The sequence below is a fragment of the Salvelinus alpinus genome, chromosome 13 (genome assembly GCF_045679555.1).
Source record: "Salvelinus alpinus chromosome 13, SLU_Salpinus.1, whole genome shotgun sequence".
In the NCBI taxonomy this organism is placed as follows: domain Eukaryota; kingdom Metazoa; phylum Chordata; class Actinopteri; order Salmoniformes; family Salmonidae; genus Salvelinus; species Salvelinus alpinus.
The window spans coordinates 8,926,879-8,945,445 of NC_092098.1; the positions used below are offsets into that span (position 1 = coordinate 8,926,879).

The window sequence follows — 18,567 nt, forward strand, 5'->3', positions numbered from 1 at the left end:
TTTTGTCTTTTTTTTTACAGTGAAGGAGGGTGTTGATTACTGGAAGTCATTGGAGTACAACATGTACTATACCCTTTCATGATATTAATGACAAAGACCGCAATTGAAATGCAATACAATCATGTTTTTTGTTGCAAGTATTGTATATTATATATAAAACAATATAATTTAATCTCACAAGAAACGCAATCGTTTATGTACATTTAAAGTGGTCTTGTGTTGTTGGAAATATGGAAGGCTTGGCTCATTCCCTGCCAGTACCTCTACCGGATGTAACCCTTCCTTTCTCTTCTTTGTAACATGTTTTTTTTTGTGAAATATTGCATCTTGTTATTTTCTACACTTTTCAGATATTGAATTGTTGAGGTCTTTCAGAAATGGTTAACATATTTTAAGAGTTTAAAACTTCATTCGGTTTTCAGTATGAAACGTTCTACTGCTAGTAACCTCACTGCAGGGACAAGACGCAGTAATGATTACACCATCCTAATGTAGAAAGGTCACTGAAACAAATATTGCCTTTCCCCTAAAGCTGTGGTCTTGCTCGGTTTGTGTCAGGCTACAAGTGTCGGCTACTGGCTCCTGACATTAACCACACATGCCTTTCAAATATCATGGCCTTTGGGACTGGGTTAGAGCTGCTATTAATGGACCAGGGCTCCATGATAGTACTGCAGTGACTCTTGAAAATTGCAGAGGAGGAGCAAAGCACGCTGGGGGCTGTAGTGAAGAGACACAAATAGGATACAGTTCTTCATCCCAGTGTAACAGAGAGAAATAACCCGAGGCGTCTGGCCACAGACTAGTAGAACAAATTCACAGCTATTACTTTACATTTTAAACCAGCTGAAAACTTTTTGCATCTCCATGTCTCTTTTATATGCCTCCAAATAAATGATTTTAATTTGCAACAAGTACTGTATGCTTTACAATTCAATTCATATTCATTTAGTTTCTAGACTGCAAGATGTGAAACAGGCCTAATCTACACGTATTCCTATGGAATAATAGGGACTGAGTAGTAATTGGCTCTCTATTTTGAGTACGCCCCGCCTTCTTCTCAATAGTAATGATCACTCCTATAAATAGGGGAACATGACCCATCCATGTGGCGTCTTCTGTAGTAGTGTCTGAACTGGGTGGAAGTGTCCTTTTATTTTAAGAAGGGAGCCGGTGTCAGAGCCGACACAAGAGTAGCATTATGTCAAAACCGTTGTCAGACCACGACAGAAAGAAGCAGATCTCTGTGAGAGGTCTTGCCGGCGTGGAAAACGTGGCAGAGCTGAAGCTCGCTTTCAACAGGCATCTCCATTTTACGCTGGTCAAGGACAGAAATGTGGCATCCAAACGGGATTACTACTTTGCTCTCGCCAACACCGTGCGCGACCACTTGGTGGGCAGGTGGATCAGAACCCAGCAGTACTACTATGAGAAAGATCCAAAAGTGAGTTAAACTATTGTGACGTTCGTATCACCTGTAGCCTACTAAAACCCATAGAACAGAATTTTAAAAAAGTATGAAATAGAATAGAATGTAATAGTCAAGAAACATATAGAAATGAAAATAACAAATGGAATAAAATGTAAAAATGTTCCATTTGGTTTCACGAAATAATGCAGAATTCAATGGGCAATATATGGGGCATACTGTAAGCAAGTAAATAACATATTGTAGTGGTCCTGGGTATCCCATACAGGTAAAAAAAAACCATCATACATTTGAAATACATTTGTACATATATTGCAAAACGTATGTCATATGTATCCTGAAAACGCATCCCCCAAAATATATCTTATGTCGTATTTCAATTAAATGTAACATAAAATAAAGTAACAAACGCTTTACTGCCTAATCTGTAAATATTTTAATTAAAACAATTCCGGAAGTGAAATGAAGTTGTTGAATCATTTAGATTTCTGGAGCGTTTATATACCCCACAATATTTTATGAATATATTATTGTGTACCTCCGACCTCAGGTAAGAAGCCTAATGTACCAGTGGCCAGACGTATTGTCAGGATAACCATGCCAATTTAGGACAAAGGGGTTTAAAACATCGTCTGATCTCCATGGCAATTTAATATGACACATATTACACATAATGTATACCCTTGACTTAACACTGAGTGAAAATGACAGATTTGAAGCCTGATTTTAGGTTTTCCCTTGTCAACCCCAGCAAAGTACTGCTGTCCACAGAAGGACCCTGTCCCTGGGTAAAATCTATTTGCCAAATGTTGCTTTGCTGCGTGCAAGCGGTATCACCTTCTAATGTCACTGTAATGTTACGCCATGACATTTCCAATCCCCTAGCGCTCCTCGGCCATCGGGAGTTGTAATTCTAGACCTCTCTGTGACCTTCTGTCTCCTCCTCTCCTGTACACATACTATAGTGAATACAGGAGCCTATATACTGTAGCTACAGTTGTAGCAGAGATACCAATTGACATCAACAAATGTAAAGTAACGGGGAACAACTTTTGTTTCCACGTCTTCATTGATTCGTTTTATCAGACGGAGCCTTCTATCTAGTTATGAATCAGCTTCTTCCATATCTATCTTATTTATGCTAAATCCTTACAGACGGTGACACATAGTCAGTACAACAAGAGCAAAAGCCGGAAGAAATGTTGACACAAAAAAAGATGTGTATCACAAATATCATATATAATATTATCTTTGTAAAATAGTTATTTGTGTGTGTTAATACCATGTTTATACCAACTAGGGTAATTTTACTCTACATCAGAAAGTGCTGCCTGTACAGCACATGCCCTCTGACCTTCTATTTTATCACCTCATCCAAGGTCAGCTGGTGGTTATGGTGTCCCTCGCTGAAAGGTCATAAGTTATTCTCTCAAAGAAAGGTCAAGATAGAAACCCATATGAGCAGGGAGGGCAAGAGGACACCTAATCTGAGAAAAAAAACAGGAGGCTGGTTAGAGTCTAAATGCATGAGAACATAGAGAGCTCTTCTCCTTACATGCCAAAAACGACCATTAGATTAGATGCACATTCTAATGCATCTAATAAATCTGCATATGATGCGTTATTGGATGGGAAAATGTAGGTGCGGCGGCTCATTAGAATCTTTTGGGGCATGGTTTTCGCCCATTTTTTTTTTTTTGTGCAACCGTGAGTGAGAGTGTCTTTCCAGTTTATGTAATCTGTTATACTGTTACATATACTATATGTTTATTGCCAGTGGCGGTGTCTTGTGAAAGACTCATGTATGGCCTTGTGTCTATTGAGAACAATTGACAAAGTACTTCTCAATTCTCTCCTCAGGGAACAAGAGCTAGCACACCCGATTCTACTTTTTAATAGACAAAATAATTAAAACCTTTTGGAATTTCAACAATATAATATGGCTATTAAACCAGAATAAATAAAACCTGTATCTTTCTTCACATAACCTTTGAGATTGAGAAAGGTTCTTTGTAGAACCTTTCTCTATAAAGAACCATAAAAAAAGGGTTCTATATAGTCCTCAAAAGGTTGTAACCATAGCGGAACCCTTTTTTGGTGTGATATATATAAAACTCTTTTTAATGGTTCTTTATAGAACCTTAGGAAAGGGTTCTTTACAGCACCATGCAGCTTCCATTTAGAACCTTATGAGCATGGTTCTTTATAATGGCACCAAAAAGGCTTCCGCTATAAGTCAAAGAACCCTTATTTGGCACTATATAGAACCATTGGTTTTTGGTGTGAAGGGTACATGCAAAGATGTTTTCATACCTTGATGTAGGAGCTCCTCTCCGAAGTTTAATACAAATAAAACAACAATAACAAATGCGCTTGGGCAGCCAGAGGCGCTATTTCTCCTAATGCGGATCCCAGCTTTAACCCAATGTATCCAAATGACTCCCAATTTTATGATAGATGGTCATATTTGTTTCGTACACATTTGCTCGATTTGCACACATTTGTACAAGATGGTGCGTTTTGTAGTAAAACATTTAGAGGGAAACAAGTGTATCCAATGCCTACTCATAATTAGTTACAACCACGAGGCCTGCCATTTTCACATATGTTGATGTTGGGGTGGTGCTGGAGATGATGAATTTTTGAAATGTCCCTTTAAGTAATTTATTACATTTGGTAAATTAGCTCTCTACATACTTACACTACTGTATCAATTCCCTGATACAGTTATGTTTTCAGACCTCTCTTTCACTATTCATGGGTATCACACTCAGACTAACCTTTACAACAACCCCAGCTGAAGCTATTTTTACCTAAGCCAAAATGCCAGTGTTACGTAACCCCCCCCCCCCCCCTCCTCCCTGCCCTCTATCCCGTTCTCTCTCCTCTTGCACCTCTTCTTCCTCTGCCCGAGAGTGTCAGACCTCCCTGTAAAACACCAAGAGAGAAAACGTGACATTTCAAAGGCTAAACTAAGGCTCAGGTGTCCGATTTCCACATGCTCCTTTCTAATGGCAGAACATAAAAAGTCTAGAAGTATTCTAGGAATCTCCTTGAACGTTTGAATGGGTGCCCCTACGGTGAAACATTGCTATGTCTGACTCATAAAACTTGTGTCAACATTTGGGTTCAGCAACAGACTGTGACTAATTGGGTAGTACTTGTACGGCTAGAGATGCAGTACATCAATAAGACGGTCATACTTTTAATATTGTCTCTTCTGTGCTTGTTAGCTGTCCTATGGTATCCCTCTCATCTCTCTCTCCCCTTCCTCTCCTGCCCTCAGCGTGTGTACTACATCTCGCTGGAGTTCTATATGGGTCGCACCCTGCAGAACACCATGGTGAACCTGGCGCTGGAAAACGCCTGTGATGAGGCCATATACCAGGTGAGGGATGCTCACATCCATACATCATGTCATGGATTCTGGCCAACATAGCGAAATGGGATTTTCATTGCTGTAGCTAACCCGTGGCAGTCAAACTGACTGCACCTCGTTGTAACAAACAACTTCATTTTCAAATTTGTCAAAAGGTCTAGCTGAAAGAAATACACTGAAGAAGAGTTTGTAGTGTGCCTAGACTAAAGACTGTAAGTTGTGGGTGGATGTTAAAAGGTCCAATGCAGCCATTTTTATCTCAATATCAAATCATTTCTGGGTAACAATGAAGTACCTTACCGTGATTGTTTTAAATTTAAATGGTCAAAAAGAAACAAAAATAGCTTCTGAGAAAAGAGCAATATTTCAAGCAATAATTTTGCTAGGACTGTCTGGGAGGGGTTTGAGTGGGCAGGGGAAAACTGAAAACGAGCTTGGCAGAGAGTTATTGGCGGAGAGTTTTGGAACTCTCTTTCTTATTGGTTTATTCATGTATTTACCGCCTGGTGTTGTCACCAGACAGGCCAAAACTCCATCCAACCAAAACAGGCTGACATTTCAGGCGGCCTTTCCAAACAGCTCTTACACAAAGGGCATCATCTTTTTCACAACTACACAGTATTATTCCAACCTGATCGTGTGGAAAGATATATAAAACACAGCAAAATCACATTTTTGACTGCACTTGGCCTTTAACCGCCAATTGTGCTCCAGTAAGAGAGTGACCAGGACAAGATTCCAAAGAACATTTAACCATATTATAGGCATCAATCCGGCTCTGTTTAAACTGGATACCATTGCCACAGAGTTGTGGTTTGAACTTGGCTTGACCTGAGCCCCTCTGTTCCGTAGCTGGGTCTGGACATGGAGGAGCTGGAGGACATGGAGGAGGACGCAGGCCTGGGAAACGGTGGTCTTGGACGTCTTGCCGGTAAGCTGCCTCGCTACTTTCTCTCCCGGAGAGTGTGACATTCTTGTGCCTTAGACAGTTTAGATCACCAGAAGGATCTAAACATGATATACGTGGTATAACAGGATCAGAAACATAAGTTCAGTTGGCCAGTGTAACCCTAACCTAAACCTTTCCTCAGCATGCTTCCTGGACTCTATGGCTTCTCTGGGTCTGGCTGCGTATGGGTACGGTATCCGCTATGAGTTTGGCATCTTTAACCAGAAGATCGTCAAAGGATGGCAGGTAACATACGCTCAAATGCTTTTGGGGGGCTTTTCCCCATCATTTCCAGACCATAAGACAGAAGGAAGTACTGTGAAACAACTTGTTTTGCTGAAAGTGCCCGACAGACTGTTATATAACCAAATGATTGACAGGTTGAGGAGGCTGATGACTGGCTGCGTTACGGCAACCCCTGGGAGAAGGCCCGACCCGAGTACATGCGCCCCGTCAAGTTCTATGGCAGAACCGAGCACACCCCAGAAGGTGTGAAATGGGTTGACACTCAGGTGAATAAAGGACAGGGGTTGGGGGTGAGATTGAGGGTGCATATGAGGAAGACGAGTGAGTGAGTGAGTGAGTGAGTGAGTGAGTGAGTGAGTGAGTGAGTGAGTGAGTGAGTGAGTGAGTGAGTGAGTGAGTGAGTGAGTGAGTGTTTGAGAAGGGAGATGAAAAACAAGGTGTTGATATGGCACTGGATGCCAACAATGAACCATCATTGAACTATCATTGAATCATCAATAAACCATCAATGAATCATCATTGAATCAATCATCAACGAACATGGATTCCGTTAGCAGGTGTCTCTAATCTCCGTCTCTTGTACTTGTGTTGACAGATAGTGCTGGCTCTGCCATACGACACCCCTATCCCCGGCTACAGAAACAACATTGTCAACACCATGAGACTGTGGTCTGCAAAGGCCCCATGCGACTTCAACCTGAAAGACTGTAAGTGTCTTACAGAGGCCAAGGCACTATGTATGCGTTGCTTGAATAAATGTTTTTGCCTTGACTGGCTGCAATCCACCATTTCATGTGCTTTAGTTTGTTAGATCAGCAAATTGCTAACATTACTCATGTAACTCGTGTTACGTAATTGGCTACTGGGAACCGTTGCCCTGAGGGTGTCTTTTTCCTTGTCTCAACAGTCAACGTCGGTGGGTACATTCAGGCTGTGTTGGACAGAAACTTATGCGAGAACATTTCCCGTGTGCTGTACCCCAATGATAACGTAAGAATATATCTGAATTTCTCTCTAATATCCAGGTGCAGTGTCGGTTTTGATTGTATACTGTACATAGATATTATAGATACACTGTAGAATACATTGTAACAGGTCTGCTCTATACTCTGTATTTCTTCTCTTCAAAAAAGAACTGGCATTGACTGGAATTTGAAATCTTATGTATTGTGATCACAGGAGGTTGGTGGCACCTTAATTGGGGAGGACGGGCTCGTGGTAATGACTGGAGCGGAATCAGTGGAATGGTATCAAATAGTCGCCATTCCATGTACTCCGCTCCAACCGTTACTATGAGCCGCCCTCCCCTCAGCAGCCTCCACTGATTGTGACGCACTCAAGACGGCGACAGACAGATATACAGGTCAGTCTGGGCTCACCTCCTATATGTCTTCCTCCCCAGTTCTTTGAGGGCAAGGAGCTGCGTCTGAAGCAGGAGTACTTTGTGGTGGCCGCCACCCTTCAGGACATCGTCCGGCGTTTCAAGGCCTCCAAGTTTGGCTCCAGAGAGATCGTCCGCACAGACTTCGCCCAGCTGCCCAACAAAGTGAGAACTCCCTGGTGGTGATTCAAACGTATACGTAATTGTCTCCATTTCACTTATGTCTTCATGTCACTGGCTTAAGTATCATTTTTGTTGTCTTGTTCTGATGTGATGGTTTTGTATTCATACTTGTGCATCTCTGTATTTATAGTGGTAGCACTTTCTAAAGTTATACTGTATCAGTATAGTTATACTGTGATTTAATGTCTGTCACATCCAGGTTGCCATCCAGCTGAATGACACTCACCCTGCCATGGCCATTCCTGAGCTGATGAGGGTACTGGTTGATGAGGAGAAGCTGGATTGGGACAAGGTGAGTGGAGGAGATGACTAGGTTCTGATGTGTCAAACTAGGTAGACTGAATTATTTTCATAGAGCTCGCCAGCTTGTAGTCCTAAAAAAACTGAAATGAGTTAACTCTGGTTCTTTAAGTCATCCCTATGGGGCAAATGAATGGGGAAAGAATACCGTTTTGGGATAAACACAGAAAATAAGATTTGAGGTTAACACAAGCTTATGACAACTTATACTGTATGTTCTATGAGATATCAGTCAGTTAGCCAGACTTTAATGAATTATGAAGTCTGTGATTTTTAAAATGTATTACAAAAATGCTTCAAAATTCATAAAAAGTGACATTAGCTGATGAAGATGATGTCATGGAACAAAACGTATCAGATCTCCTAAGCCTGTGTTTACCACAGACCTTATTTTCAGCGTTTATCCAAACACCTCAAACTCAATTTATTTCCTCATAGGCTTTGGCCAAGAGCCATGGCAGAGTTAGTGTCTACAAAAAGACACCATTACTATTACTCTCTACTGCCCTGGACAGTAGTACATCCGGTATTACTGCCCACGCCATTTCATATGTAGTTGTACTTCAGTAATGATACCAGGAGGGGGCAACAAAGACCAGCATAGTAGAATGTGTTGGCTTGGGCCATCGAGATACATAGAAAACTAGGGCCCAAAAGCCTGTTTTAGCATGGGCAGCGCCATTGAGGACTTTCACCATTTTGAAATATTCAACTTGGTGGGACTTCCTATGGGTTAAAGAAGGATCACATAATTCCATCCGGGTCATCAGGAGGGATCAGCCAATGAATGATGCTCTTGAGCAAACATTCCATAACTGCAGGTGGCATTAAGTCGCCAACCTTGGCTTTAAACCTGTTCAAATAACACATTCCAGGTGGCAGTATGCACCCTTTCAGTTTGTTTACCAACTCAGAAGTAGTAGAAGTCGCCATAATGGGACAGCTACAAAAGAGTCGTCCTCTAACCTTCTCTACTGCTTTGGCACACACTACAAATAAATATTTAGCACAAATGTGAAGCTAAGACTACCATTCATTTATCCGACTTCTATCACGAGAGGATCATGAACCACCAGGGAAATACATCGTATTATCGTACCTCTGTCCTTGTGTGTTTCCAGGCCTGGGATGTGTGTGTCCGTACCTGTGCCTACACAAACCACACCGTGCTGCCTGAGGCCCTGGAGCGCTGGCCCATTGACCTGTTCCAGCACCTGCTGCCCCGTCACCTGGAGATCATCTTCGAGATCAATCGTCGCTTCCTGCAGGTATGTACGTGCGGCAGGTGGCAGCAAGACTAAAGGTGCCGCATAGGAAGTGTTATTACAGATCAGTGCTCCTTACGCTTTGTCTAACTGGAGCTATTGTACCACAACATGTTATTAGAGGCTAAACTTTATTGAAATCCGCCCTCCAGTACGTTGCCTCTAAGTTCCCTGGCGACCACGACCGTCTGCGCCGCATGTCCCTGATTGAGGAGGGCGGATGCAAGAAAGTCAACATGGCTCATCTGTGTATCGTTGGATCCCATGCTGTCAACGGCGTAGCCCGCATCCACTCGGAGATCCTCATTGCCACTCTGTACGTGTCCTACACAAAACGCATACGCATCACATTTAGGCTACATTACATGTTACACATTTGGCAGACGCTCTTATCCAGCGTGACTTGCAGTTAGGGCCTTCAGCTTTAGGTAGTTAAGAGAGACAACCACCTATCACGGTCTTAAGCCGTTTTTCCCCCCCTCAATAAGTAGCTAAATACACATTTAAATCAGAATATTTCAAAGTAACACAGACGCATCAGGTGTCAATTGATGGATTAGTCATTCAATGCGTGCACATTTTCAAAGGATTCGTTTGAAGAGCTGAAGCAAACTAATTTGATATATTTTGGGCTACTGCGTGTTCTGTGTGCAGGTTCAAGGACTTTTATGAGTTGGACCCACACAAGTTCCAGAACAAGACCAATGGCATCACCCCCCGTCGCTGGCTGGTTATGTGCAACCCCGGCTTGGCTGAGGTCATCGCAGAGGTAGGGGAACTGTTGCAAAAACAGTTCGAAAGTAGCACGACTTTTGCATTGGATGTAGCCATACATTTGAAATCATTTTGACCGTATGTTTATAATATCAGTGTTGCAAAATAGATGTTTCTGTTCATGATGAGAGCGCCAGTAACCTGATGCTTGCACGCTAACATTTCTCATGTCATCTCTTTTGTCAGAGAATTGGAGAGGAGTTTGTCCGTGACCTTGACCAGCTGAAGAAACTGTTAAAGTTCATTGATGATGATGCTTTCATCCGTGACATCGCCAAAATCAAGCAGGTGAGTCTCACGAAGTCACCGACACGTCGTTTACCAAGATACTGTAGTACGTCACAGGAGGCTGGTGAGGGAAGGACGGCTCATAATAATGGCTGGAATGGAGTGAATGGAATGGTATCAAACACATAGAAACCATGTGTTTGATATGTTTGCTATCATTCCATTAATTCTGTTCCAGCCATTACTATGGGCCCGTCCTTCCCAGTTAAAGTGCCATCAGCCACCTGTGGGTAGTACTGTAAGTAATTTGACAAGTTATGTGCCTACTTCACACCCCCATCATATCCTCCCTAATGTAGGAGAACAAGCTGAAGTTCGCTGTGCACCTGGAGGAGCACTACAAGGTCAAGATCAACCCCCAGTCCATGTTTGACTTCCAAGTCAAAAGAATCCACGAGTACAAGAGACAGCTGCTCAACTGTCTGCACATGATCACCTACTACAACCGTTAGTACTTCCCTGGTGCTCTCTCTCTCCCGCTCTCTCTGTGCTTCTCCTTCTCTCTTTCTCCCTCTCTCTGTGCTTCTCCTTCTCTCTCTGTGCTTCTCCTTCTCTCTCTGTGCTTCTACCTCTCTCTCTGTGCTTCTCCTTCTCTCTCTCTCTGTGCTTCTACCTCTCTCTCCCTCTCTCTCTCTCCCTCTCTCTCTCTCTGTGCTTCTACCTCTCTCTCTCTGTGCTTCTACCTCTCTCTCTCTCTGTGCTTCTACCTCTCTCTCTCTGTGCTTCTATCTCTCTCTCTCTGTGCTTCTATCTCTCTCTCTCTGTGCTTTTACCTCTCTCTCTCTCTGTGCTTTTACCTCTCTCTCTCTCTCTGTGCTTTTACCTCTCTCTCTCTCTCTGTGCTTTTACCTCTCTCTCTCTCTCTCTCTCTGTGCTTTTACCTCTCTCTCTCTCTCTGTGCTTTTATCTCTCTCTCTCTCTCTGTGCTTTTACCTCTCTCTCTCTCTCTGTGCTTTTACCTCTCTCTCTCTCTCTGTGCTTTTACCTCTCTCTCTCTCTCTGTGCTTTTACCCTCTCTCTCTCTCTGTGCTTTTACCTCTCTCTCTCTCTCTTTCTCTCTGTGCTTTTACCTCTCTCTCTCTCTCTCTCTCTCTGTGCTTTTACCTCTCTCTCTCTCTCTCTCTCTCTGTGCTTTTACCTCTCTCTCTCTCTCTCTCTCTCTGTGCTTTTACCTCTCTCTCTCTCTCTCTCTCTCTGTGCTTTTACCTCTCTCTCTCTCTCTCTCTCTCTGTGCTTTTACCTCTGTAATACTATACACCCCTCTGTCTCTTTCTCAGGTATCAAGAAGGAGCCAAACAAGCACTGGACCCCAAGAACCATCATGGTCGGAGGAAAGGTATGTTTGGCGCCCCTCAGCCTTCACAGTAACAGCATGTAGTTACGGGAAGTAAATATAGAACAATAACTTACATCCACAACTCATTATGCAACACCCTCTCCCCCATCTCCCAGGCTGCCCCAGGATACCACACAGCCAAGATGATCATCCGTCTCATCACAGCTATTGGTGAGGTTGTCAACCACGACCCCGTGATTGGCGACCGCCTCAAAATCATCTTCTTGGAGAACTACAGAGTCACCCTGGCTGAGAAAGGTGACCGACTAACCCAAAACCCCATGGGTCTCTGTTGTTGTAACGTCTGACTAGACGTAACGTCTGGTATAATGTGTAGTTTGCCCTCGTCCTCAATCTACAATGCTCTCCTCTTGTACTGTATCCCTCCATCCATCTTTCCTTTTCTCTCTTCCCTCACTTTCTGTTTTTGCCCATGCTTATCATTTCCCTCACACTCCTTGTCCCCTCCCAGCCATCCCCTCTGCTGACCTGTCTGAGCAGATCTCTACAGCTGGCACAGAGGCCTCTGGCACTGGCAACATGAAGTTCATGCTGAACGGCGCTCTGACCATCGGCACCATGGACGGAGCCAACGTGGAGATGGCCGAGGAGGCCGGAGAGAAGAACCTCTTCATCTTCGGCATGAGAGTGGAGGATGTGGACGCAATGGACGCCGGCAAAGGGTGAGCGGGAAGACATGGACATGGGGACAGGGAGGGAGAAGAGACAGCGGGTTAGGGTAGGGACAGGGAGGGAAAGAGAAACTGATCCACGGGAATGGGAGTGCTGGGGAGGAGGGGGATACAGAAAGGGGACAGGCTCTGCCAGAGTCCGATACACAAGTGGCAAGCTGTAGATCCTGTTTGGCCAGGTCTCCCTTGTATAAGAAATATCAAACTCAACATACTGTATGTTTTTCCTGGAGAGCGCGTCAATCAGAACTGCGTGCTTTTAACACTGGCCTTTGTCTTGCACAGATACCACGCCTCTGAGTACTACAACCGTATTCCCGAGCTGAAACAGGCCATGGACCAGATCGCTGGTGGCTTCTTCAGCCATAAGCAGCCAGACCTCTTCAAGGAACTTGTGGACCTGCTGATGCACCACGACAGGTAATCACACACACACACGCACACACACACACACGCACACACACACACACGCACGCACGCACTCGCAAGTATTTTCTTCAATGTATTCTTATCTAATGTTTTATGCACAGGTTCAAGGTGTTTGCTGATTACGAAGCCTACATCAAATGTCAGGATAAGGTCAACGAACTGTACAAGGTCAGTGTTATGGTTAAACAACATAGGCTGCCTGATTCAGGTATCCGTCCATACCTTATCATTAATCTCCTCATTATCTTTCCTTCCGTCCTGTCTGTCCCTCTCTCTAAAAAACAGAAACCCAAGGAATGGACCAAGATGGTGATCCATAACATTGCAGGCTGTGGTAAATTCTCCAGCGACCGCACCATTTCCCAGTACGCCCGGGAGATCTGGGGCATGGAGCCCAGCCTGGAGAAGATCCCTGCCCCCGACGAGCAACTCAAATAAGCTGTGCGTCCACTCCACACAGTTCCCTTCTTCACCACTTACCCCACCACCCCACAATAAGCACCATTAATAAAGCACTTCCCACTGGGCGCACATTGGTAGAATCAACGTTGTTTCCACGTCATTTCAATGTTGTTTCCACGTCATTTCAAGTAAATGATGTTGCACCAACGTGGAATAGACGTTGAATGGACGTCTGTGCCCAGTGGGTTGAATAACTTTAGTGATTGATGTCCGTTTGACTAGTCTGTTTCATACATAGAGTTCTGGCTGTTCACATGGCTCACACCATCATTGTTCAAACCCCTTATCACGACATGCATTGAGCCCACAATAGCAGTAAATGAGAAATGAAGCAATGCCTTCTGTTTAGTGACAACAGAGACATGAATTTACCGGTATGCACTGTTCTGTCACTAATCAGACCATGCAGGTATTACAGTCTTAACCGCTGTTGTTATGGAGATTCGTTTCTGAACGAGTTTGTGTTTTTTTTTCTGCAGTTTGAGCTATATGTATTTATCTTAGCTTGAATGCCGTCAATATTGTACATGCATTCTCATAGCATAGGCTCTAGTCAATGATGAGAACCATCCTTCTTAAGGAACTGCCATGATTGTGACACGTTTGCTCCTCCTACATCCGCCCACCCCATCAACCTGATATGTATGGTGCCTAAAGGACAACCTCCGTGCAAACTCTCTTCGGGGACATAGGCCTGCATTAATATGTTGATCTGTATCTAGTCTTTTTACTCAATCAGATAGAAAACCAAATGTTAAACAGCTGTATATTTGTCAACCTGTGTAAATGTTTTGACCTAAATAAATTGACGTATGCATATAGTCCATTTGAAGACCTCTGAGGGTCAGCCTGGGAACCAGAGAAGAAGAGCCGTGGAGGGGCGGGATAACACAGCTGCTCCACAGACAGAGGAAGTGTCAGTGATTTGTTGAGAAACCCACACAATGGCCTTCCCAGCTGTCTTTTTGGGATGTTCTTCATACTAAGACAATAAAGTATAGTAGACCTTTGGCTTTTGTTCATCACACACAAAGATTCCACTGTCAGCATGTGTACTCGAGATATGTGTGTATCTTAGAATTGAAGACCACAAGCTCAAACGATGAAACAAGTATAGTGGCCACCTACATTGAAAGGGGCTCTGCTTGGTCATACTGACATGGTCAACATTGTCAGACTGTGTGTTGATAAGTAACCCCATAAACAGAGGTGCAACACATTGCAAATGGAAACCATGTGCCTTCCAAATTATTTGCTGCCCTTAATGTATTTATAAAGGCATGCACACATACAGGACCAGTCAAATGTTTGGACACACCTACTCATTCAAGGGTTTTTCTTTATTTTTTAAAACTATTTTCTACATTGTAGAATAATATTGAACACATCAAAAATATGAAATAACACATATGGAATCATGAATTAACCAAAAAAGTGTTAAACAAATCAAAATATATTTGAGATTCTTCAAAGTAGCCACCCTTTGCCTTCATAACAGCTTTGCACACTCGTGGCATTCTCTCAACCAGCTTCACCCGGAATGCTTTTCCAACAGTCTTGAAGGAGTTCCCACATATGCTGAGCACTTATTGGCTGCTTTTCCTTCACTCTGCGGTCCAACTCATCCCAAATCATCTCAATTGGGTTGAGGTCAGGTGATTGTGGAGAGGCCGGAAAGCGGGCTGCCTTCTGAGAATTCGAAGGCAATAAAATAAAAAAACACTTCCCTCAATTCTGCAAGCAAATGTGCAATCTTTGGACAATAAAATTGACGAGTTACGGAGAAGATTAAACTACCAACGGGACATTAAAAACGGCAAAATCTTATGCATCACGGAGTCGTGGCTGAACGACGACAATATCAACATACAGCTGGCTGGTTATACAATGTACCGGCAGGATAGAACTGCGGCGTCTGGTAAGACGAGGGGCGGCAGACTATGTATTTTTGTAAATAACAGCTGGTGCACTATATCTAAGGAGGTCTCGAGCCATTGCTCGCCTGAGGTTGAGTATATAATGATAAGCTGTTGACCACACTACCTACAGAGAGAGCTCTCATCTGTATTCTTCGTGGCTGTTTTACAGCCCACCTCAGCCAGAGGTTGGCACTAAGATAGCATTGAATGAGCTATATTCCGCCATAAGAAAACGCTCACCCAGAGGCGGCGCTCATAGTAGCCGGGGACTTTCATGCAGGGGAACTTAAATCAGTCTTACCAAATTTCTATCAGCATGTTAAATGTGCACCCAGAGGAAAAGAACTCTGGACCACCTATACTCCACAAACAGAGACGCGTACAAAGCTCTCCCTCGCCCTCCATTTGGCAAATATGACCATAATTCCATCCTCCTGATTCCTGCTTACGAGCAAAAATTAAAGCAGGAAGCACTAGGGACTAGATCAATAAAAAAGTGGTCAGACGAAGCAGATGCTAAGCTACAGGACTGTTTTGCAAGCAGACTGGAATATGTTCCGGGATTCCTCCAATGGCATTGAGGAGTACACCACATCTGTCATTGGCTTCATCAATAAGTGCATCGATGACGTCGTCCCCACAGTGACTGTACGTACATAGCCCAATCAGAAGCCATGGATTACAGGCAGCATCCGCACTGAGCTAAAGGGTAGAGCTGCCGCTTTCAAGAAGCGGATTACCAGGACGTGTACTGCGAGCATGCGCTGACCAACTAGCAAGTGTCTTCACTGACATTTTCAACCTCTCCCTGTCCGAATCTGTAATACCAACATGTTTTAAGCAGACCACCATAGTGCCTGTGCCCAAGAACACTAAGGTAACCTGCCTAAATGACTACTGACCCGTAGCACTCACGTCTGTAGCCATGAAGTGATCTGAAAGGCTGGTCATGGCTCACATCAACATCATCATCCCAGAAACCCTAAACCCACTCCAATTTGAATAACGGCCCAACAAATCCATAGATGATGCAGTCTCTATTGCACTCCACATTACCCTTTCCAGCCTGGACAGAAGGAACACCTATGTGAGAATGCTATTCAGCTCGTCAATAAGCTAAGGACCCTGGGACTAAACACCTTCCTCTGCAACTGGATCCTGGACTTCTTGACGGGCCGCCCACAGGTGGCAAGGGTAGGTAACAACACATCCGCCACGCTGATCCTCAACACGGGGGCCCCTCAGGGGTGCATGCTCAGTCCCCTCCTGTACTCCCTGTTCACTCATGACTGCACGTCCAGGCACGACTACAACACCATCATTAAATTTGCTGATGACACAACAGTGATAGGCCTGATCACTGACAACAGCGAGACAGGCTATAGGGAGGAGGTCAGAGACCTGGCAGTGTGGTGCCAGGACAACAACCTCTCCCTCAACGTGATCAAGACAAAGGAGATGATTGTGGACGACAGGAAAAAGAGGACCCGGCACGCCCCCATTCTCATCGATGGGGCTGCAGTTTAGCAGGTTGAGAGTTTCAAGTTCCTTGGTGTCCACATCACCAACAAACTAACATGGTCCAAGCACAGCAAGACAGTCGTGAAGCGGGCACAACAAAACCTATTCCCCCTCAGGAGACTGAAAATATTTGGCATAGGTCCTCAGATCCTCAAAAGGTTCTACAGCTGCACCATCAGGAGCATCCTGACTGGTTGCATCACTGCCTGGCATGGCAACTGCTCGGACTCTGACCGCAAGGCACTATAAACGGTAGTGCGACCGGCCCGTACATCACTGGGGCCAAGCTTCCTGCCATCCAGAACCTCTATACCAGGCGGTGTCAGAGGAAGGCCAAAACATTGTCAAAGACTCCAGCCACGGGAGAGCACGTGATGCCGCGGAGCTGAGCAGACGTTGACAAACCGAGCTCTTCAAAGTTATTCTATTATTACCTAAATAACAACGTTGAAACAATATTCTAACATCGGCTGATAAATTTTCAAGTACTTACCTTCCCAAAGAGCCATGGACCTCCGACCGAGAGGCAAGAAGGACGACCAAAACGTGGTTGATTCCCAAGATAACGATAACGCTACAGCTAGCAAGATTAGCATTAGCCCTCATAACTCAAACGACAGTTCCAGACTGTTGCTCTCGGCCTCTTGCGAGCCTGCCGACATGCTGGCTACTCTCCTCCGGGAAATTCAGGATGGTAACAAAGGCCTTTCTATGAAAATCGATAAGAAAACGGCTGAACTCCATTCTTCCATTGACGACCTGAAATCCTCCATGAATGATCTCCTTTTGAGAACGACTGAGGCAGAGTTGCGCATTAGCACAGTTGAAGACACCATCGCTCGACATGACCAGGTCTTGATACAACTGCAAAAGGACAATGCCTACCTAAAAAACAAGGTAGATCAGATGGAGAACCAGAGCAGACGTAGTAATATCCGTGTGGTGGGATTGAAAGAGGACAGCGAGGGCCGTGACCCGGTCCGTTTCTTCACTCAATGGATCCCGGATGTCCTAGGCACAATCAACTTCACCAAGCCACTGGAAATCGAACGCGCCCACAGAACATCAGCGCCGAAACCCCGGCCAGATGAGCCCCCACGGGCCGTCCTGATCAGGTTCCTCCGTTTCCAAGACACAGAGAAGGTACTGCAACTCGCAAGAGCCAAAGGAGACATAACCATTGATGGCAAGAGGGTCAGCCTTTTCCCGGATATGAGCGCGGATCTCGCAAGACGTCGCAAGCAGTTCAGACCTGCCGCCAAAGCACTGAAGGAGAAGAACATCATCGGCTACCTCATCCACCCTGCGCGGATGAAAGTTCAGTACAAAGGCCGAAGCCATCTCTTCAACACACCGGGAGAAGTGTACACTTTTCTCAAAGAACTGAGCAACGTCTGAGCCAGGACGGTCTCTTTGGGGGATAAGATGCAGTTTGTTTGTTTTCTCTTATCCGGACTGAACCGCTGATATCCTCCGGTCGCTATAATTGATTTGTACATTTTCAACTAACCGTACCTTTCCGGGGTGAGTTCTATTACATTTACAGGAGAGTATATTTTGGTTTAGTCCATATCGCTGGGCGAAGCAATAAGTGGGTTTAGGCCCACTGCTTTCCCCCTCATTTATGTTAATCTTTCGAAAAGAGACTCAAGCAGCCCTTACCGTGGGCAGTAAATTTTCAGCCATAAATGTCTATTCACAACGTTTGTTTTCAATTTAGAGAGCTCGCAGGTTTTAGTTTACGCCAAGGTTTAGCTAGTAAGAGCAAGATGGAAAGCGAGCAGCAACGTATCTCTACAAGTGTATTCATGTTTGATTGTTGGGATTGTGGTTTTAGTCTAACAATCGGGGTGGGTGGGATTCTTAATTTTTTTCCCCTTTTTTCTATGTTTATTGTTTCCTCCCTAAAGAGACACATAGGTCACTTCTGTGTTAAAACCAAAGTTGAAACATTTCCTAACTATCTACATATGATAGATTTCCATTCAGTTACATACTTGAAACCCAACTATGC

At 44.3% G+C, this 18,567-nt stretch overlaps 1 protein-coding gene across 1 annotated transcript; it reads left to right on the forward strand.

The window, feature by feature from the left end:
- The first annotated feature begins 1,104 nt into the window (after window positions 1–1,104).
- On the forward strand, window positions 1,105–14,123 carry LOC139536942 (glycogen phosphorylase, muscle form-like). The gene is made up of 20 exons (XM_071337683.1): window positions 1,105–1,444; window positions 4,716–4,817; window positions 5,661–5,739; window positions 5,900–6,003; window positions 6,138–6,269; window positions 6,599–6,710; window positions 6,911–6,993; window positions 7,406–7,549; window positions 7,767–7,859; window positions 8,989–9,135; window positions 9,285–9,448; window positions 9,787–9,901; window positions 10,093–10,194; window positions 10,494–10,641; window positions 11,472–11,530; window positions 11,647–11,788; window positions 12,003–12,213; window positions 12,508–12,642; window positions 12,753–12,819; window positions 12,937–14,123. The coding sequence occupies exons 1-20, from the start codon at window positions 1,202–1,204 to the stop codon at window positions 13,087–13,089; spliced, it is 2,535 nt and encodes an 844-aa protein (XP_071193784.1). The 5' UTR covers window positions 1,105–1,201; the 3' UTR covers window positions 13,090–14,123.
- Window positions 14,124–18,567: the final 4,444 nt, after the last annotated feature.